The sequence below is a fragment of the Ipomoea nil genome, unplaced genomic scaffold (assembly GCF_001879475.1).
Source record: "Ipomoea nil cultivar Tokyo-kokei standard unplaced genomic scaffold, Asagao_1.1 scaffold1043, whole genome shotgun sequence".
NCBI lineage: Eukaryota > Viridiplantae > Streptophyta > Magnoliopsida > Solanales > Convolvulaceae > Ipomoea > Ipomoea nil.
Window position 1 is genome coordinate 4,261,522 of NW_017617471.1, and position 22,933 is coordinate 4,284,454.

General features: G+C 32.5%; 1 protein-coding gene and 2 non-coding genes across 3 annotated transcripts; 1 reads left to right on the plus strand and 2 right to left on the minus strand.

The window, feature by feature from the left end:
- The first annotated feature begins 817 nt into the window (after nucleotides 1-817).
- On the plus strand, nucleotides 818-3,104 carry LOC109182060 (myb-related protein 306). The gene is made up of 3 exons (XM_019332084.1): nucleotides 818-1,078; nucleotides 1,294-1,423; nucleotides 2,056-3,104. Exons 1-3 carry the CDS (start codon nucleotides 946-948, stop codon nucleotides 2,726-2,728), a joined length of 936 nt encoding a protein of 311 aa, XP_019187629.1. The 5' UTR covers nucleotides 818-945; the 3' UTR covers nucleotides 2,729-3,104.
- Nucleotides 3,105-19,391: 16,287 nt separating this feature from the next.
- TRNAA-UGC lies at nucleotides 19,392-19,464 on the minus strand. Its single transcript has one exon. It is a non-coding gene; the product is annotated as a tRNA-Ala (tRNA).
- An 81-nt stretch (nucleotides 19,465-19,545) lies between these two features.
- Nucleotides 19,546-19,617, minus strand: TRNAM-CAU. Its single transcript has one exon. It is a non-coding gene; the product is annotated as a tRNA-Met (tRNA).
- Nucleotides 19,618-22,933: the final 3,316 nt, after the last annotated feature.

Below are 22,933 nucleotides of genomic sequence, written 5' to 3' on the forward strand. Positions count from 1 at the left end.
AGATTCAATTTAATACTACTATCTAGCTAGCTTGTAAATAAATATTCACTAGTACGAATAATTTATTGATCAATTTTTTTTCACATAATTAAGTTTTTTTTTTCAAATGAATCTAAAAATGAAAAATATCATACACGTAAAGGGAAATAATAACCTATATTTTATTTTCCTCAGATTTAATTTTTGTTTTAATTAAACCCCTAAACCACACTTTCTTTTAAGGAGTATCCCAACCACCTTTTAAAATTACTAAGTATACACTCTGAGATAATAACTACCGAATTCTCTAATCATCAACAAGCATAAAATTTTTCACGAAGTTAGTTTATCATCAGTTAATTTTGGCTTATTTGACCATTATTAGCGCTTTGACAATCAATATAAGTGTTTTGTAACAGTTTATTGCTCCAAAACGTTAAAATTAAAAAGGTGGCTCAAAATAACTTTTTTGCCAAAGTCGTTTTACATTAATCAGCTACCAGCACAGCTAATTTACCAAACATTTTTTTTTTTTATAATCAGCTGATACTATCAACTAGTCAACCCAGTAGCACAATCGCCTAACAGCTATTTATCCAATATCCCATATATTAATTTAAAATCTTAAATGAAAAATCTCTAATAATGTTAAGTTGATTACGTGAGTGTAAAGAGGTACCCGGATCGGAGGTAGTAGAGTGGCAGCAGTAATGGTTGAAGATGAGTCATACCCCTCAATCAATAAAAGCCACCCGGCCTGCAGCCTGCGTTATTATCAATTATCACCTCCCTTTTATTTAAAGAACCCACATTTCTAAGTTCACGTCGCTATATATACCAAGCAAAACCCCTTCTTATTACGACTCCCACACCATATATACACCAGAAGTAGCAAGCAAAGCAAAACCCAATAATAATCCGGCCTTAATTTCTCCGGCCTCCCTCTTCTCTTCTCTCGCGGCAGCCATGGGAAGACCTCCCTGCTGCGACAAGATTGGCATCAAGAAAGGCCCATGGACTCCCGAAGAAGACATCATCTTAGTCTCTTACATCCAGGAACACGGCCCCGGCAACTGGCGATCTGTTCCCACCAACACAGGTTATTCATTCATTCATTGTGTGTTAAGTTCTCTAGCTGTTCTGCAGATTCATGCAGACCAACAACGTTTGTGGGTTGGATCTGGCTAAGGTTTTATTTCTTGGGTGTCGTACTGTGATGGGGTTTTTTTTTTTTTAATTTTTTTATTTATTTATTTATTTTTTTTTATGGTGTTTGGTGGGGGAAATAATTGAGATTTGTACGTATGAACTTAGGGCTGTTGAGGTGCAGCAAGAGTTGCAGACTGAGGTGGACGAATTATCTGAGGCCTGGGATCAAAAGAGGCAACTTTACCCCACATGAAGAAGGGATGATCATCCATCTCCAAGCCTTATTGGGTAACAAGTAATGTTTGTTCATATCCTAATAATAGTCATCTTTTTGTGGCTTTTACCATATTTCTTTGGTTTTTGAGTGACGAGGAAATCTATAGTTACTTGAGAGTGAGTATGTATTGGGTAAACTTTAATTTGTATTGTGATTCTAACTAATAAAGGACTACAAGAAGGTAAATTAACTCAGGAAACCGACTGGCACTACTTGAGAGTGTGCATGGGATAAACCCTCCCTCGTGATCTTAGCTGGCAAAGTACCACAAGAAGGTAAACCAGTCTAAAAAATTTGCTACCACCATTTAAGGGTATTTAGGGGTAAACTTCACCTTGTGACCTTAGCCGGAAATAAACCAGTCTAGGAAACCTACAACTACCATTTAAGGTTGTGCAGTGGGTAAACTCAGTCTTGTAACCTTAGTTAATAAAAGACCACAAAAAGATAAACCAACCTAGTTGCCAATAGTTGATCAATTCAAACCAAGAAAGGTAATAGGCCTGGTTGTATTAGAAGTTGTAACCAAACTAACAAGCTAACCAAGTTAGTTGGTTGCCAATTCTACCAGATTTCTTGTATTGTCGGGTACTATGTAAGGTATTGCAGGCTATAGATACATAGATTTGACAGTGTTATGTCATGTATAGGTGGGCAGCCATAGCTTCATACCTTCCACAAAGGACAGACAACGACATCAAGAACTACTGGAACACCCATCTGAAGAAGAAGCTGAAGAAGTTGCAGTCTCCAGGTTCCGAAAACAACGCGCAGATGGGATCAGAGAATTCCCCGACCAGCGCCACATCGTACCACCATCACCATCATCTTGTCTCCAAGAACAGCTTCACCGACAGGCCACAGATCGCCACTTCTTCATCGTCTCTCTACGCCTCGAGCGCGGAGAACATTTCCAGGCTGCTGGAGGGGTGGATGAGAGCTTCATCCTCGTCTTCTTCATCCAAGGGGTTGACGACGGCGACCTCCCACGGCGGCGGCCGGGAGGAGGAGGAGGAAGAAGACGACCAGAACCGCCCGGAGGCGGCGGCGGGCGGCGGATTAGCGGGGAGCAACGACGACAACAATGGGGTGATCCCGAAGGAGGAGTATTTGGATTCTATTCTGACGTTTGGGAGCTTGATGAATGGGATGGAGAGTGGGAATAATAAGCAGAATGTGCAGGAAGGTAATGATAATGATAACCCTCCGCCATTATCGTTTCTTGAGAAATGGCTGTTGGATGAAAGTGCAGCGCAGGTTGAAGAAGAAGAAGATGGAGAGGATCAAGTTGCAGTCATGGAGCTTCCAACAATCTTTTCATGACAATAAAATCAATACTGTTTCATCATCATCACCCCCGACTTGGTAACCCTAGTCAAGAAACCCGACCTGGTAATCCTAGTCGGAAAACCCGACCTGATAACCCTAGTCGGAAAACCTGACTTGGTAACCCTAGTCGGCAAAAGACCCTACTCATCATCATCATCATTTTTCTTTGTCTTTTATAACTGTGAACTAAATGTTGACTTTAATTGCTTGTCTTTCTAGTTGTTTTGTTAGAGATTCTGAAAAAAATGGCAGAATCTCTTCTCTTTACTTCTCTTTATTACTGTAATTTCTTAGATAAAAATCGAGAATCTGGTGCGATTATATTTCAAGTAGACATGCTATTTAAAAAAGAGCATAGTTTACCATCAAATTGTACTATGAACTCTAGTGGATGTAATTTAATTTCTACAATAAAAGTTGCGTTTTGATTCTCTTAATATATTATAAGTACATTCATATATTATTATCACATATAATTGATCTAGCTAGCTAGACTATGCCCTATACTAGATGAATTATTGTATGTACTATGTACAATGTTGGGGTATATATTATTGGAAATTAAATGAAGAGTAAATGTTTGATGTAGTATTATATATAGTGCATAATCTAGTACATTATATTATTAGTGAACTATAAGTTGCCACCTTATTGAAAAGTCAAGTTAAATAAATGTTTCATCAATTTTGGTTTTTTTTTTTTTTTTTTTTTTTTTTTTAATAATAATGTGTATACGATTCTTAGCTGTTGTATTATCTTGTGTATATATGTGGTTATTGCATCACATCAACCACTACTTTATAAATTAAAATGAGAGTTTTATCTAACCAACACTTTATTGATTGAGTTCGTCGCACAATGTCTTCTTAGTGCAATTTATTTTTTAGTGTAATTTGTGCATTATTATACATAAGTTAAGTTTACTTAGTGTATACCCTCTAATAGTAAATACGGGTTTGCTTAATCGTCTAAAAAATTGAAGCTTTAAAGTTGTTCTAGTTGCCAAAATATTCTATTGGAATATAATAATATAATTATACCTTTTACTCTCTACTGAATGTACATTATCTATATAAAATAATGTACTTTTAGTACTCAAATAATATACTTTATGTATAGAAATAATGTACTTTTAATATGTTAAAAATGTACATTTTATTTATGATCCACATAATTGTATGGACCATGATCCATGTAATAATATATGTTTGTTATACATTCTGCGTAGCATATAAATGCCCAAATTTAATAACACTATTAGACACAAACAAATTTTCAACTCACAATTTATGCAACGTACGTTAGTCTATTAACCCAAAAAAAGGGTTGCAATTTTTTTTTCTTTCTTTATTTTTCTCAAATAAATTAATGTATGTGACAAGCTAAGATTTTTTTTTTTTTTTTTTATTATTTTAACGATCACTATATATACTATATATAAAATTTAATTTTTTAATGTTTGCATTGCATGATGGGGGAAGAAAAATTAAATTTGCACCGTGTTTGAGCAGAGCTATTACATTATGAATCACCGATATAATAGAAAGAATAATTATGAGGAAAATAAAGAGTAGAGATGGTGACACTACTCCTATACTAGCATTGAATGAATTGAAAGCTACCATTTAATGAGGACCCCAAATGATATGATCAATTTCGCATACATGTTAGTAATAATGCAATAATTTTGCCCTGCCCCCTACTCCATGCTGCCGTACCTTCCTAACGTAGTCATAGAGTTTTACAACTACACTCAATAATAATTTGTACTAGTATTCCAGCTTCCTCAAACTAATCATAAACCCATCCACAAGACTCTGTCTCTAGAACTAACCACTACAAAGATAAATAGTGAGTTGCGCAATCAATTACGTGTAATCAGACCCTTGCGCAATCAATTACGTGTAATCAGACCCTTGCGCAATCAATTACTTGTAATCAGACCCTAGTCTTCAATCAATTACGTGTAATCAGACCCTAGTCTTCATGTACGCAAGTCTTCATGTGCGCACAAGGAATGAGGAATCTACATCTTCTATCATCCTAAACGTGAGACTCAAAGTTGCACTCCACATTGTCGCATTTAGTTTTACCACTCTCATCCTAAACGTGAGACTCAAAGTTGCACTCCACATTGTCGCATTTAGTTTTACCACTCTCACTCAAGCTAAGTCTCGAACTAGATAGACCCTAACTATATGAAACACTTTTAGGTGGCACCTTACTCTCACTCAAGCTAAGTCTCGAACTAAATAGACCCTAACTATATGAAACACTTTTAGGTGGCACCTTTAAGCCCGTACCATCCTCAGACTAATCTCCGTTCGCACTAATTAAGGGGCACCTTTAAGCTCGTATGTACCAAACAGGCCCTAACTATAGGACTATAGGTGACACCTTTAAGCCCGCTCGTATGTACCAGACAGGCCCTAACTATAGGACTATAGGTGACACCTTTAAGCCCGTACCATACTCAGACTACTAGACATGCCCTAATTATAGGAGGCACCTTTAGGCCCATACCATCCTCAGACTAATCTCCGTTCGCACTGATTAAGGGGCAAAGTGCTGGACAAATTGATTTTTCCATACGAGACGGGGTTCGAACTCCCGACCTCTCTTAAGGGACGAGAGTGCACAGCCACCCACGCCAACCAAAATGGTTAAAAAACTTGTTAGCTTTTATAAGTCAAGAACCAAATTTTATACCAGATTTAGTACTAGTCTATGGCTCTATATGCACACTAAAAGTGACAACATTTTAAAATTAGGTGTTGAATTTAGTCAATTTTAAAGTCAACAACTAAGATTTTTTTTTTTTTTTTTAAACGAACCTAATAAAGGTTAAACTAGCAAAGACACAACTTTTTTTTTTTTTTTTCAAAAAAAAAAAAACTTATACTTGCATATAGTAGCAGTCAAAACGACACTTCTCAATGGCATGATGCTAAATTCAGTTCGGCCCTCCAAACCTTTGTTGAGCAACTTATAACACTGTAACTCAATCGCGTTATTAGTGTGGTTAGAGATAATATTGAGATGGATATAGGTAGGATTTAGGAAGCATGTTAGGAAGGGAATTGAAGGTGAGTAAGAAAGAGTAGTGTCACGAAATTCTTGCTACCGTTTATGGTAAATGCCTTAGTCTCACAAGAAATAAATTAAAGAGGGAAACATGTGATGATAGATCAGCTACGTGCAGTGCCCTTTCCGTTGTGTATATAATTGAGAGGTCATATTCATGTAAGATCCATAAATCAATATAATGGTGCAATATATATGACTATGGAAACTTTAACGTGGCATTAAATTAAAGCTTCAAGTAAATTAAAAAGTGCATTAATGAAAACACCACCCCATTGAGACGACTTGAGAGTAATTCCGGGTAGGTCAAATAATTCTCGACTTTATATAATATGTTTAAGTAACTCAAATCGTTTTCACTTTAGATAACACTTATCGGTTAAGTGAAATGATTGATGAGTTCAAACTTTGTGGAAAAAATAAAAACTTCTGAACGGATGTAGTCTTTTTGACTATTTTGGGGATCTGAAATCCATAACCAAAAAATAGCAGAATTTTGACGTACCAAAGTACGCTGTTAACATGCTAAATTTTGTTAGAAGACCATTAGTGATGAAATTTTCGACGTCTGAAATTATTGGTAAAATTAACATCGCTCGTTAAATCAAAAATCAAAATAATGATGAGTTTTTTAATTTGTTTTTTTTTTTAAAAAAAAAAAAATTAAAATCAATTTTTTAATTAGATGTACCGGTATGTTAGTAGGTAAATTGGAAAGTTATACTACATTGGAAATTCGTTGAGAATTTATAAGAGATTTGTTATAGAATAGAGTACTTTAGAAATCACGTTCGAAATTTGCTATTATTTGATTATTATGATCTTTAATTTGCTATTACTAATTATTCGTTGAAAGTGATTGACAACATCAATTACCGACAAAACTTGTCAAAAAATATTATCACAATTAAGTTAATAAACATGCTCACAAAGTTTTGACTATCAAACTAGTGAACTCTCTTAGATAGGGTTGGATCAGATGGGATCATTTTTGAGAAGAAAAAAAAGAAGATGAAAATGAATATGATAAAAATGTACAACAATACAACATCAACAACAGTGCTTTAATTGATTTAGAGGCGGGCACCATCTTATTAAATAACTACGTACGATTATGCCATTATGGGGTGTGGTTAGGTTGCTAACTTTTAATTATACTTATTAGTCAAGCTAGTGGGAGAAGTAATTAATGCATATAAATTATTTGATGCAATTTTAAAAATAATTTTTTTTCCAAGAGTGTTTTTGAAATATTTAATGATGTACATAAATGCTTAGTGAATGTCAACGTTTGTAGCCTTGTAGGTAACGTTATTGTTTATCAATGTTTAAGTCTTGATTTCGACCAAAAAAAAAATGTTTGTCTTGATTATGTTAATTAAGAATGCCTTGCTGTCGGCTAGATATCCTATTGGCCATTGATTAATATCTTTTAATTTTTAAAAACGAAAGTCTATGACTAAATAAATATGAATCCGTTAACGTTGATGAAATAGGTTAAAATGGAACCAGCTTGGTTGGCTTGAATGGTCGTGCACCCTCCTTCCTTAAGAGAAGTTGGGAGTTCGAATCCCCTCTCATATTGCCTCTTAATTGGGCCGGTCCAGTATGAATAGGGAGTATCTCCTACAATAATTAGGACCTTCTCATGACAGCTAATGATTTGACAAAAAAAAAAAAGGTTAAATTGGTAGGTCGTCATCTAAACTATCTACGTAAAATTTTTCCTATCCTATAAATATGTCTGATTGAATAAGATCATTCTGGTACTATATAAGTGTTCTACTATATTAATTCAGATATAAGAGTGACACATTTTTTTGCGTATTTTGATTTATCAATGGATTGGCACATACACGTTTTCACGTATTTTGATTTATCAATGGAAGGAAACTCACAAGTCACAACTACTACATGAGTATGTGCAATGGGTAAAATCAGATTGGTACATGCACGTTTTCATGTATTTTGATTTATCAATGGAAGGAAACTAACAAGTCACAGCTATTACATGAGGATGTGCAATGGGTAAAATCAATTTATGTGTAATTGTATGTCTAATGGACTTTCAAGCAACTTAGAGGGTGTGGTTGAGTGGATCGAAGGGACTCATCCATCATTAACTAAAGGTCAAGGGTTTGATCTTTTCCCACCTAAATGAGGTGCCTATAATTCAACGAGGGAATTGGCATACATGTGACTTTTTCATATTTCGTTACACTCTTGAAGGACTTGAATTAGCTTGCATCTCTTGCTGAAAAATACTGCATGGACTCTCATTTCTTACTAGCTCTCAACTTTTATTCTATCTCACAAATTTTTGGAGTATACACTTTTTCTGAAATCCACATGATGAAAATATCCCATCATTGTTTACCACATTATAGAGAATTAAAGTGAGGGAATAGAATTTGAAAATATATGTAGTAAAACTCTTTCTTGATAGCCTTCAAGTAAAAAATGTCAAGACTTGATTTGACATTTAAAAAAAAAAATAGCTGGCCTTTTGTTTTAAAAATAAATTATAAGGATATAGAGAAAATATTAGTAATTTTAAATATATTGATTTTGTAGTAGAATCTACCATAAAAAAAGTGAAACAAAATTATAAGGATAAAGAATAGCTGGCCTTTTGTTTTAAAAATAAATTATAAGGATATAGAGAAGATATTAGTAATTTTAAATATATTGATTTTGTAGTAGAATCTACCATAAAAAAAGTGAAACAAAATTATAAGGATAAAGATAGCTTTAGCCTACCCTATGGTTTATATGTGATCAGTTTCGTATGTAGGTTGTCCTTAGCATTTACATTTACCCAAAGAAAACCATTTTATGAGTGGTCGTCAAGAAACCTAGCTAAGGCTGAAGTACCCCTCCAAATATGGTATTGGCAAAGTGAAGTGGAAAATGACATGGAATATATGATATTATTTTTCTTTTGTTTTAATGCCAACTGGCTTGCAAATTTGCTTAAATAGCAAATTTGCAAGCCAGTCTTTTGGCAGCCGAGCAATTGACTTTTTATTTTTTGTTTAATTTTTAATTTTGTTTATTATTATATTTATAATATAATATGAATGTGGGACCCATTTTTTAGAGTGAGATGAATTTGTAGGGATGTAGTGTGAATAGTAGATGATTTGTAAATGGAATGATGTGAAAGTGGGATCTATTTTTGAGAGTGGGAGATCTTTGCAGGAATAAGGACAGCCTAATATCGAAGTGTCAAAGGCAAAGGTCAAAGTGTTAGGTATCTAAGTGGCCCTATATATATACTTCTGAAATTTGAGGTTTCTAATTTTTTTCTTCAATTTATTTCTTAATATTTTATGTTTTGATTATTTGATAGAAGATTACTTAATTATTTTTTCAATATCTAATTACTTATTAAGTGTATTTTTTTCGTGACTATGAAAACCTATAATCACTATTCGAGAATGTGCACTGGAAACTCTGCCTTGTGGACCTAGCCAACAAAGAAAAAATTAATCTAAATTATTCACTCAAACCAAGAAATCTAGTTAATAGCTAGGTTGTTTAGTACATTTTTAAAAAATAAAATTATACTCCGTAGTAAATTCAATCAATTCATAAATATATTAGTAATGAATATAATGACTTTTATTACCATGTCAAGATGTGAAGCTGGTAATTTTATTTATATTTTTTATAAAAAAAAAAAAGAAGAAAAAAAATAGAAGAAAAACCTTTTTTTTATTTTATTTTATTTTATTTTAAATTTAAATCTCTGTCTACTGCATGAGTGCATGGTCGTCTATGAAGCAACAAGTAAATGATTTTGATCCCACTTCATTAAGGCATTAATTAACGCTGCATTAATGAAGTATTTTGAACTCAACTGGCACAAAACTAATATATATATATATATATATATATATATATATATATATATATATATATATATATATATATATATATATATATATATATATATATAATTTGGTTCAAATAATGTAACGCTGGTCTCCCATGCGATCGTGTGAACCCATATAGGTCACTGGATTCGTTCAGATCAACGGTTGAAAATCAATAAGATTGGGAAAACGCAGTTTCATTTTGATAATTTTCTGCATCATGTATATTTCAGTGGTGCACTAAGTGCTGCGGTGTGATGTATTTGTGAGTGCTCTGTGGTGCACTTTTGAGTGAACTATGGTGTATCACAAAGTGTTGGTATGTGGTGCACTAATGAAAAATTAAAAATGCAGTAACATTTTGATAATTTCCTGCACCATGTATATTTCGATGGTGCATTAAGAGCTGGGGTGTTGTGCACATTATGAATGCTCTGTGGTGCACATTTGAGTGAATTGTAGTGTACCACAAAGTGCTACTCTATGGTGCATTAATGGAAAAATGCAGTGACATTTTGATAATTTCTTGTACCATGTATATTTCGGTGGTGCACTAATGAGTGATTTGTGGTGCATTATGAGTTGATGCACTACCAAGATAGGTAAATGGACTTGGCCGCACTACCACACAAAAAGAAAGAACTAACCGCATATAAATCCATTTCAAGTGTGAACCATTGCTATCATGTGAACTTGTGAACCCCACGCACCTTTGAGAGGTGAGATTAGACGGCCAAGATCTGAGGAGTAGTGTAGTGGTGCATCCGATGCAGTTGTACATTGGTGCAGTGATGTGGTGCATTCACTGCTGAAAATCATGGAATTTCCGACCACCTGAAAGTGATCTTAAATCAAGTCGAAAGCCTTGTTCCGACCACTTTTGGTATCCGGAAAAACCTTTGTTGCTATTTTCGACCATTTTTTTTGCTTTCGACTTGATTAAGATCACTTTTTGGTGGTCGAAAATTCCATAATTTCCAACAGTGATTGGTGCAATGATATATTTATTAGGTCATCAAAATCATTATAAATCACAAGACCGAGCAAAATCAACAGTGCATAATTGTACACATGTTCATATATTAACAGAGGTTCTCATGAAGTTTTATCTAACTAATACAAATAGTTGAGTTAAATATAGTTTGTAAATGATAAATAAATAGAAAGTAACGTAAGACATAGCTACGTTGGATGATGTAAAAAACACTGTAATTATTTAACAACATTAATTTATGAATTTAAATAAAAAGTAAGAGTTAAATTCTCTGCTTCTCAAAATGTTTAAAAGTTGTAGACACAATTGAAGTAGTATGCCAAAAGCATGAAGTGATCTACTTTGCAGCCTTCAAATTGGGCTTCACCTTTCAGATTAGTGTGTGGAATCAATTACTATTGGAGTACTGGGGCTTTGCTAAGATAGGTTTAGGTATATTTGAGATATCACATCAGCATATATATATTTGGATGAATTTATGTTAAATGGACAAACTAATATTAATCAACTTGGATGGTGTAGGTAGGAATGGCAATGTGCCCCGTCCCCGACGGGGATTCCCGATCCCCGCCCCGAAAGAGACGGGGATGGGAAAAATTTTCGGGGAACGGGGACGGGGACGGGGACGGGGAATATGTGTGAATCCCCGCCGGGGACAGGGACGGGGACGGGGATACCCCTCCCCGCCCCGCCCCGTCCCGTCCCCGAATAATTATATATATATATATATATATATATATATATATATATATATATATATATATATGTTTTATAATTAATATTAACACAGTATATATATTCTATACTAACAATATACTAATTAATATATATAGAATATATATTGTATATTGTTAGTATAGATATAATTAATTAACACAGTATAAAAATTAGTATATTGTTAGTATAGAATATATATACTGTGTTAATATTAATTATAAAACATATATATATATATATATATATATATATATATATATATATATATATATATATATATATTTCATTACACACATATATATAGTATACTGTTAGTGTGTGTGTGTGTATATATATATATATAGTTAGTTAGTATTTTAATTTTTGAAACTAGTACTTAAATTTTAATTTTTTATTATTAAAAATTAAAATTATTTAACATTTTGAGTAGGAGTTGACGGGGAATGGGGAATCCCCGACCCGTCTAATTCCCCGCGGGGACGGGGATGGGGAACATTTTCAATTCCCTGCCGGGGACGGGGACGGGGACGGGAATGGGGACGGAGTCGCGGGGACGGGGACGGGGAGTATACTCCCCGCCCCGCCCCGCCCCGTTGCCATCCCTAGGTGTAGGTGGTCACACTCTCTTATTCCTTTAGAGATGTAAAGAGTTTGAACTCCTCTCATATGAAAAAATCAATATGGTCAATACTTTATTTTTTAATTAGGTCGACTTAATATGACTGATGAATGATGATTAATCTGAGTATGGTACAAGCTTAAAATTGTCTCCTATAGTTAAGATTATTTTGAGTAAAGAAAAAGTGATACTCATCAGTAATTACTCTTTCCAGATTAATATGTTATGACTACTTTCCCTTTACTTTATTACTTACCCACATTCCCTTTATTAATTGAAATAATGTTAATTTATTACTTTATTACTTACCCACACTCCCTTTATTACTTGAAATGTTAATTTATTGATTTTTAAGTTGGGATATATGCTGACGTGATATCTCAAAAATATTTAATTTTATCTCTTGCTCACTTATATGTGTGTTACTATTGTCTACACGAGTTTAGTTCAATGGTTTAGTAAACAGTATTTGGGAGAAGATAAACTCTTGGAAGATATTTGATACATAAGGAATGTGAAAATTTTACACTTTATTTTTAATTTATTTTTGGTTATGCATAGGAATCACATTTGAATGCATCACACATCATTTACTAATGAGAATTCGGACTATTATATATGATTTGAGTCAAAAATACATGAACTAGCTTAGTTAGTTTTTGTGGTGTAGTTAGAGTTTATATATGTTTATATTAGTTGATATCAAAGTCGATCACATCAGTGAGCTAGATGCATGCTACAACTCGCTCCACCATGCAAATCACTAACAAGAGGCAACAAGGGTAGTACATGACTTTGATATCAACTAATATAAACATATATAGACTCTAACTACACCACAAAAACTAGCTAAGCTAGTTCATGTATTTTTTTTACTCAAATCATATATATTAGTCCGAATTCTCATTAGTAGCACTGCATATCATCGACTAGAGGCACTTGAGACTTGACGAGGACATGCAATCTTAAGGGGCGCATTCCATATCACCTATTGATGAGAACCTAAACTAATATATATTGCTTTAGTCAAATATATACTCATGAGTTAGCTTTTGTAGTATAGTTAGAGACTTAGAGTCCAAATTCGTATCACATTCCCTCTACATCATTAGGTTATATGAGATTGCCCGCACGTGTTTAGCTCAATGGTTCAGTAGGCAATATTTGAAAGAAGAGGTCAATGTTCGAACCTCGACAGTGACAGTGTGAGGATTATGTTCAAATAAAGTGGACATGCAAATCCCTTCTGCGCACTGACATTTAGCCATGTCTACTGAGCCATTGAATCACTGTGATTTACATTCTCCCAAATGCTCTGTCGGACCGGAGTGTGGGGGGCCCTTGAGGTGGAGAAAAAGGTTATATGACATTCTCAAGAATGTTAATTACCTTATATCAATACATTTATTGAGCCAAACATTCCTAATAAAAATTTCAAAGTGCATGCGATTTCAAGAAGTATTACTTTTCTAAGACCTTGTGGTCTAATGGCACTAAGGTTGCACTTTCATATGAGAATATGAAAAATTGTGGGTTTGAATCTTAATGGAGGCGGCATTAACTCTTTGCTACTTTAGTATAGAAGTATTACTTTAATTAACTTCACGTACTTTGACCCTCATAAATCGTACACTGCAAGGACTATTAAAATTATCTATCAACGTGTATTTTTCATCATCCATAACATTATTTGAGCATGTGAGGTCCTTCACCTCATAACTTCAGTGCCCTGTTAGCTACAACACTAACAAGATGATGAGTATCCTTTTTAGCAGTATTAATTACTCGATAATGTATTTGTAGTTGGATTAAGACATCTCATATCAACATAGGGCTAATTAATTATATATAAATATTTATATCCAACTTGTGTATTGTAGGTGGAAATGCTAGTTCAAGAACTCCATCATCATCAATGTAATATAATTAACTCCATTACTTTGACATGTTCAAATCATTTCAATCGCTATTATATCTTTTTCTTATGTGTCTGGTAATGTTTGACAAATGAAAATTAAACAAGGATGGAAGCCAGGAGAGGATTAGATATCGAAAATGAGGCATTTAGTTCATCAGAAGTTTGTAGAACAATTTTTATGTATTATTTAAAAAGTTTTTAAAAAAAAATTAAAACAATCAAAGTCAGTGTCGAGGCCCTAACAATTAATTTTAGCAATAACTTCTTGACCTAATAAGCTGAGACTCAAAATTTTCCTCTAACGACTCTCTAAGTCATGTTAAATCATTTTCTGATTTTCCTTCTATGTTTTTTCTTTTAAAGTTGATAGCAGTATAGCACCAATAAAACCAACAAAAAAAAAAAAAAATCAAAGATTACTAGATTCAACACTTCAACATCGAGTGGCTTGTGGTCCATTGATATTGAATTATTTTCTTATGTGGGAGGTTTAAGTTTCGAGCCTCAGTGTATGGGTATCCCCCTTTAATAAAAAAAATAAAAAACACTTCAACAAGAAAATAACACTTTTGGTCCCTAAATTGTTAAAGTTTCACTTTTAAAAATTTAGTACCTATCAATTGATTTAAACAACTTTAACCCCTTAATTACCTATTACGTTGCACTTCTAGGCCCTAGTGTTATATAATTATCAAACTCTGATCTGTTAGCAAACTTTTCTATGAGACTATTTTTTTCATTTAGAATTAGGGAAAATGGCACTTTTTCCCCCTGAGTTATATACCTATAGCATTTTTTCCCCCTAAATTATTGAAGTGGTTGTTTTCCCCCCCTGAAATGTTAAATGGACATATTTACCCTTAAACTAAATATTTAATTTATTTTTTTCTCCAACAAATTATGACCATAATTTGGTTCAAACTAAACAAACACTAAGCAACCAAACCGAAATATTCCAATTACAATTTAGAATCGAAATTCGATATTTAGAGTTTATTAAAATCGTGAACCAGAACGGACGGTTCATGTTTCGAACTGAAAAAATAAAATACATTTATTGTTGAATTTAGACTATTTTAAAATAAAGACGGTTCAAAGTCGCAAATCAGATCCGGAACCGCCGGTTCATGGTTCAAGATTCAACTTTTTTGATACATAATTTTAATAAATTGACATTTAAATATTGGGTTCTAGATCTTAATCATAACCGTAAACCATTAATTTGATTGCTTTAGTATCCGGTTCAATTCAAATCGAACCGTGGTCATCCCTACGTATACGCAATAATTTGGTGGAGTAATAAAATAAATAAAATGTTTACTTTAAGGGTATAAATGTCAATTTAATATATTAGGGGGAAAAAGCACCACTTTTAGAATAATTGAGGGGGCTAATGTGCTCACCTAAATAATTGAGGGAGAAAAAGTGTTATAAATATATAACTCAGGGGTAAAAAGTGCCATTTTCCCTTTAGAATTAATATCTATGGTTAAAATTTAACTCTCTTCATGTGACCGTGATTTTTAATAGTGAATATTGATTCTAGATTAAAATAATTTTTTTTTTTTTTTTTAAAAAAAAGAAGAAATAGTTCCATATATTAATGGTGTTTGACAATTATATAATATCAGAGACTAAAAATGTAGTATTATGAAAAATAAAGGGGCTAAATTTGTTTAAAATAATTTATAGGTATGGAAAATAAAAGTGTAATATTATAAACAACAAGGGGCTAAATTTTTTTAAATTAATTTTATTTATTTATTTGTTTAAATTAATTTATAGCTATGAAAATTTCTAAAGTGAAATAATTCAAGGTCAAAAGCGTCGTTTTTCCTATTATTTACATACGTCCATACCATACAAATACTTACGATTTTTATTTTATTTTTTATTTTTTTGGGTATAAAGAACTCCCACGCCCCTCCCCCCTAAAAAACTTTAATATTCCATAATCTTACAATGCATTAAACATATATATCTTTTGCCCCCGGAGAGTGTTATTATTTTTTTTTATTATTTTGGAACAATTCAACCGGTCAATTAACCCAATTTTACCTTGTATAAATTCAATATATTTTTTTGCTATGATGCACCTAACCTACCAAAGATCAAAAAAAGGAATGTATAAATTTGACATTGTTATGGACATTAATGTGCAATCATTTAGAATTTTGAAGGCTATTCACGAACTACAATTTACTCCTCCACCAATTTTCATAACCGGAGCAGTGATGAGCTCTTAAGTATTGAATTCAAAAACTTATTAAATATCATTAGTTTTTTTTTTTTTTGAATTAGTTAACCATCATTAAGCCTCACTAATAATTATTAACTAGAGCGGCGGCTTTGACAAAGGCCGTCTTAAATTAATTGAAACTCTCATCAAATAATTTGGCTTTCTTGCTTCCTGCACCTTAATTGTTTTACTATACTTAATTCCAAGTAGTTTAGGTCAATTACATATGTATGTTGACTTGTTCCAACCAGCATTGATTATGGCATATATTGTATCAATAATGTATATGCTTTGAGAAGTAATTAATTAAATGAATAGTAGTCAATGCATCAAAGATTATTAGGTGTATTCATCAATTCGTTAATAAGTTGTATATAGTGTAATTGGGAATAACTCTAACCAAGTTTAATTGGTCAGACGATTGACTTCATAATCACAATGTTTCAAGTTTGATTCTTTATTAGAGCTGTGGCTATACATTTTGAGTCTTGAGAGTAGATATAACCGGCCTACTCCTTCGAAACCGATTATGTCTCGAGGTGTATATACGGTAGCCTTGATTGCAAATTATACCAAGGATAAGATAGTCATATTATATGCTTGCAGCTAATATATTAGAGAAAATTATAATTTATGTCTTTCACAAATATGCCAGTTATCAATGTCACCAATGAAGTATTAGTTGTGTAAATATTGTCTCCTTAATTTTCAAAACGTGACATATATTGTCTCTCCCCTGAATTATTAGTGGTGTAAATAAAGTTACTCGTCATTTTCCTTGTTTGAAGACCACATTTTTTCCTCTATTTTTCTTTCTTCGTGTGTTATCCTTCCGCCGACAACAATGTTTCTCCTTCTTCCTATTAGGGGATGGACAATATATGTTACGTTTAGAAAATTGAGGGGCAACATTTACACCACTAATAATCAATGGTGACATTGATAATTGACATATTTGTGAGAAACATAAATTACAATTTTTCCTAATATATTATGTACTTAATTAGCTTCTGTTAACAGATTATGCGTACCTGTAAATAAATTGAAGATACATAATATGTTAATTGTAATCGATACATAATTTATTAATTAAATGTACATAATATATTAACTATAAGTACATAATACGTTAATAACTAAATATACATATATAATATATTAAGTGCATATACATAATTTAGACCAGATTCACTGCGGATAGGCATAGTAGACTTTATCCACAATATAACAATTGAGCCTCGACTTATTCTTTGTAAATCTTAATTATTATATAATTATTTTATTGGGTCATACCCAATCGGTGTTGACTATATTTATTATACAACAACCCTAACATTATTTATTCAAAATTGGAAGGTCACACATACAGACATATACGCGGTCTTCAGGAAATCAAATCGTGTGTGCTCCTAACGAACGACCTAACAGGAAACATATATGGATATAATAATTATTTTATTATTTTTGTAGACATCATGTTATTTTTTTTAAAATAATAGTTTGACATTTTCAAATTTAAAAAATACTTTTTTATTACTCAATTAATTATCTTGAAGCCTATATAAATAGGGTGATTCAAAGTTGAAAATACCCATCATTCTATTGCATTATTCCTTCTTTCACCTCCAAACCCTAAACCCTAAATCCATAATCCTTAGCTTTAATAGTTTGCTCTGATCTGCTATATTATATTATTGTAGTTGTAGTGAAGAGAAAATGGAGAAGATGAAGCAGAAGATTGGGGGGTCACGTATGGTTCACAAGATTAATGAGAAGCTTCATCTTGGGTTGGAGGATAAGCTACACAAAGATGGAGACCAGAAGGAGAAAGAGCAGGACGATGATGATCATCATGTAGTTGATGATCAAAGTAAGCCCCCGGAGGATGATCAGAAAAGGAAATTAGTTAGGAAGACGGTCAAAAAGATCGTGAAAAAGATTGTTCATCATCGTGGCAATGGAAGGCGTCAGGGAGGGGGAGGGGGAGGGGGATGGGAGGAAGGAGAGGGCGAAGAAGAGGAGGAGGAAGAAGTGGAAGTAGAGGAAGAAGAGGGGGGGTTCGAATTTGAACTTGATTTTGATTTCTAATAGCTAGGTTTATTGTGATTTGATGAACTCAATCTTGGTCAATTTATGTATGTTTATGTAATATGTTTATTTTCAACCTATATGTAATATGTTTATTTTCATGTTTATACATTGGTATATATAAAAGAAACGAATTTGTTTAAGAGTGACCTTGTCATATGCCCAATGGCTCTTAATTATTATTTAGGTGACCACGAATCTTTGTCTAATTATTGCCATCTTATTAGCGTTCTTCAGACCAGCTATCTCACCCAAAAGAGGTGCGTACAATTCAACGAAGGGACTAGTCACTGTGTCCGACAGAGAAAACCCTAGGTATACTCACAAAAAAAAAAAAAAAAAAAATTGAAAAACCTTTCAAATCCCTTTCTCAGCTCCTTCATCTGTCTCACATAACCAGCTTGAAGGTCCAAGAAACTGAGCCATGGTATATATCCAATCCCCGGCTACCATTGAGAAGCAGCCACCTGTCCAGCAACTTCTGCAAACTCACTACGGATGTCGAAGACGAAGTCACGAAGAAGATGAGCTACCTGTAAGAATTTTCTATTAGTATAATATATATTAAGGACTATGTATTAATTAAGTAGCTAGTTGTGGGGTAAGCATATGACTAAGTTAATAAGTGGGTTAATCAGATAATGTGACTTAGATATTTAGATAGATATCCTGCACTCCTACGTACAAACATCAAGAAAACAATAAATTTGTTGGCATGGGCAAGTCAATTGGTACTTATTATAGATTGTGGAAAAGATATAAAAATCTAGTCCGGACATTAACCGTGTGGAGTTATCCATAATGTGGTGGACATGAGCACAAGACATTAATTTTTCTACCTAATGAACGATTATGTCACTGTGATTTACACATCTACTATCGATCTTGTCGAGTGGGTGTTAGGGAAGGGAATTTGGTTTTTGTGGGAAAGAAGTAACACTAAAAACTTATGCTTAATGAATGATGATGTTTGGATGCTGAAAGTAGTCAGCTCAATGTGTTTGACAAAGGAGAGTGGATATCTGGTTTCATGTGCAAGTTTGACGCACAGTAAATAGTGGGTCAAGTTAGATTTTGCATGAATAATAATTTGCAAAATTCAAGTCACAACTGAATTGATTGGAGATGCGGGGGATCGAACCCCGTGCCTCTCGCATGCAAAGCGAGCGCTCTACCATTTGAGCTACATCCCCAATACGAAATATTTTTTTACCAAATTTATAATATATTTTCATTGTTGAACAAGGGAATGGAAAAAAAACCGGAAGCCACTCTATCAGAGCCAGGTTTCGATCCTGGGACCTGTGGGTTATGGGCCCACCACGCTTCCGCTGCGCCACTCTGATTTGTTGACTCTTGGTTACTTATTTTTCTATTTACCGAGTCAGTATAGCAGATTAGCAGCAAGACTCAAGAAATACACCATTCCATCATCAAAGCCACCATCCCTATCGCCTAAACACAATGACAGTACTTTAACATTTGTAAGAACACAAATTTTTAAAAATGGTGAGTCCCCCGTCTCACAGTCGAGTCAAGATAAAAATAGATTTCATAATATATATAATGGAAAATGTAATACTAATCATAAATAAGACAAGTGTATTACTTTTAAATAAAAAAAAGTAATATTTAGAGGTTAAATAGTTATTTATGAGAAAAAATTTAATATTAATCATGATAGATTGTTATTCATGAGAGAAAGTGTAATACTTATAATAACAAATGTAATACTTTCAAATCAAAATGTAATATTATGGATTAAAATGGTCCTCGAGAGTATGTGTAGGAATCAAATCACCTCATCAACGAAGATATGCTACCTGCAAATGACCCAAGATGATTTACCTTATAAAAATGGAATGACTTAATATAATTATAACTTAGGGTGTGTTTGGTTGGTGGGTTTTGCCCATAGGAATAAGTATGAAAGTGATTATTGTTGTTTGGTTGATAGGTTTGTAGAACACTACTATGGGTTTCGAATACCCCATCAATTGAAAAATCCATACCCAAATACAATAAGGGTTTCATTCCCTTATTCATTCTCAAGCACTATTATTAGTAAACATTCTCATTCCACCCTTGTACCAAACATGTTAAATACTTTCACCAAAACCCATTACCATTACCAAGTATTTCATACCCATTCTGATTTCGATTCCTATGTGCGAACCAAACACACCCTTAGAAGTAAAAAGGGTGCATTCATTTTTATTTTTTTTGGTAAATTATTCTTCTGTGTGCTCAAAGATTTAGACATTATAAACTCAAATTTTCTGTAATAACATATAAATTACACAGAAGTGCAATAGAATGGACCAAGAAAATGTTGAGTAATGGTGCATTAATCTTATATACAGAAAATCAGATGGGACAAATTTTGTCTTTTAATGAATGTAGTAAAAATGTTTGCTGATATCATCCTCACCTCAAGTCAACGTCATTGGAATTGATCAATTCAATGGAAAAGCATGCTAGGGCTGCTTGCGCCTATGAAAAATAAAAGTAATAATATATCAACCCTCATTTTTTATTTTCAGTTGAAATGATATGTTTTAATTAATTTAAAAAAATCACTTTTATTTCCTTAACAATAAAATATAATACGTGATAGAGAGTTTTATTTCTTAAGAGTCCACTTAACATTTTTCACTACAAATTAATTATATTATTCTTGAAGAGAATATAAAGGATTCAATATGGGCTGGGATTTGAAGTGGGTTAAGCAGAAGTCTTTTGGAGAATTGGATATTCAGCCCATTAGAAAATAATTCAATGAATTTTTTATTACTATTTATTATTAAATAGATTATGAAGATAAATCAATTTAAAGAATTAGTCGTCAGAAGTCACACTAGGAATGTGTTAGTGCAAATACGAATATTATGGTCCTAACTCCTAACATAAAACTATAGATAGGTTGGATTCAAGCTTACATCTAATTACATGAAATACTAAAAAACAATGTAACAATAGTATTGGAGAAAAAGAAGAGTTTGAATAGCTTAGAACGTAACTCTCAAAGTTATGAATAAAATGTATCCAAATTGTCCATTCGTTTAGTTACAAAAAATAGTATTTATACTTATTATTCTAGGGTTATAATAATCTACAAATGGTGCATGATAAATGAAATAATTACACGTATCATCTTAATTCAATTCTCTCGTGCCTTCCACGACTTCTTTGATACAATATAATCTCAACGCAGAAGTTGCTAAACATAACTAATTCTAACATCATCAAGCCGAACTTCTAGGTCAGTTGTTGAGTTGGGAGTGAGGCCGAATAATAATTTCCCCAGCAGAATGAGTGTTGTGTTGTATAAGTAAAACAATGAAATTAAATTGTTAGGAAGAAGCAATTAAGTTAATGGTGAGATAATCCAACCAACTGTTGTCTACTTGTTTTCATTGTTGTATAGTAGTCTCTTGCATACTGAGACGACAAAAATAATTCTTTGCTGATAATTCCGTAGTCTGACTGTTTCTTGATATTAATACTTTTATTCTTTTAATAATTGGGATGGTTTTTATGCAGATCCAACACAAAATAAGTACAATATAACAGCTAAGGCATGAATATATATATATATATATATATATATATATATATATATATATATATATATATATATATATATATATATTACGTATCAAATGCAAAGGATTGCTAGGTATAAAAAATAAGGTTTAATATCATCCATTGATCTAGTCCAGATCAAGAGTTTAGAATGAAGTTAATTTTTTTAAAAAATTTTGGTGGCATTATGATAATTTTGTGTAAGTAAGTTCATATGATTTTATTTTTGGGTGCATTTTTTTCTTTTTCAGTTCACATTTTTCATTCTTGGAATGTATATTTTATCTCCTTTAGAGCGCAGTTATTTCCTTCGAGTGCACATTATTGTGCCTTGTAGTGTACATTGTTGCCTTTTAGTGCATATTGTTGTGCTTTCCAATGCACAATTTTGGACCAGTGTAAACTTCGCGAATATATTTTGTTTTACATTTTCATTCTCCTAATGCAATGCTCGTCTATGATTTGTGTTGAAAATTCTGTATTGATCAAAAATTAAAGACCAACATACAAATTAGTAAATGCCATTAATGTTGGCATACTAGTAAGACATTGTTATTATATTTTTTACGTGCTTTGGATGATTGAATTTAGTCTTTTTAATAATTAAATTTATAATATAATAAAATTTGTTAGTTGAACAAATCAAAATATAATGTACAAATGATTTGTAAAGGTAATTGCTACAATAACTAAGTAAGAAAAGTTAATTTAGTTCAATAGGTAAGAAAAATTGTTAAATATAAGTAAATATTCTTTAATAATTTTCTGTAAAATCTATGTCGAATAGTATAATGATGATGTGTGATATGATCTATTCTTTTAGATACAATATAATATAATGCTGTGGCTTATGCAATTGAAAGTGACTGTAGAATCAAATATATACTACCATTATTTCTTTATGTATTTTCGCCATTTATTTTATATATAATAAAATACAAAACAAACGGCCCAAAAGAAATTACGAAATAGATTGAGCATAATTTTTGTATTCAAATATCACAAATTTTATTTTAGCTAACATCCTCTTAAATAGTTGAGTCTGTGATATGAGATCTTTCAAGTGCAGTTTACCTC

Excerpts from the sequence above, each read along its gene's own strand:
- LOC109182060 (XM_019332084.1), top strand. The coding sequence starts at position 946 with ATGGGAAGACCTCCCTGCTGCGACAAGATTGGCATCAAGAAAGGCCCA. Across the intron at positions 1,079-1,293 it reads ATCTGTTCCCACCAACACAG|GGCTGTTGAGGTGCAGCAAG; the intron begins GTTATTCATTCA and ends GTATGAACTTAG. Across the intron at positions 1,424-2,055 it reads CAAGCCTTATTGGGTAACAA|GTGGGCAGCCATAGCTTCAT; the intron begins GTAATGTTTGTT and ends TGTCATGTATAG.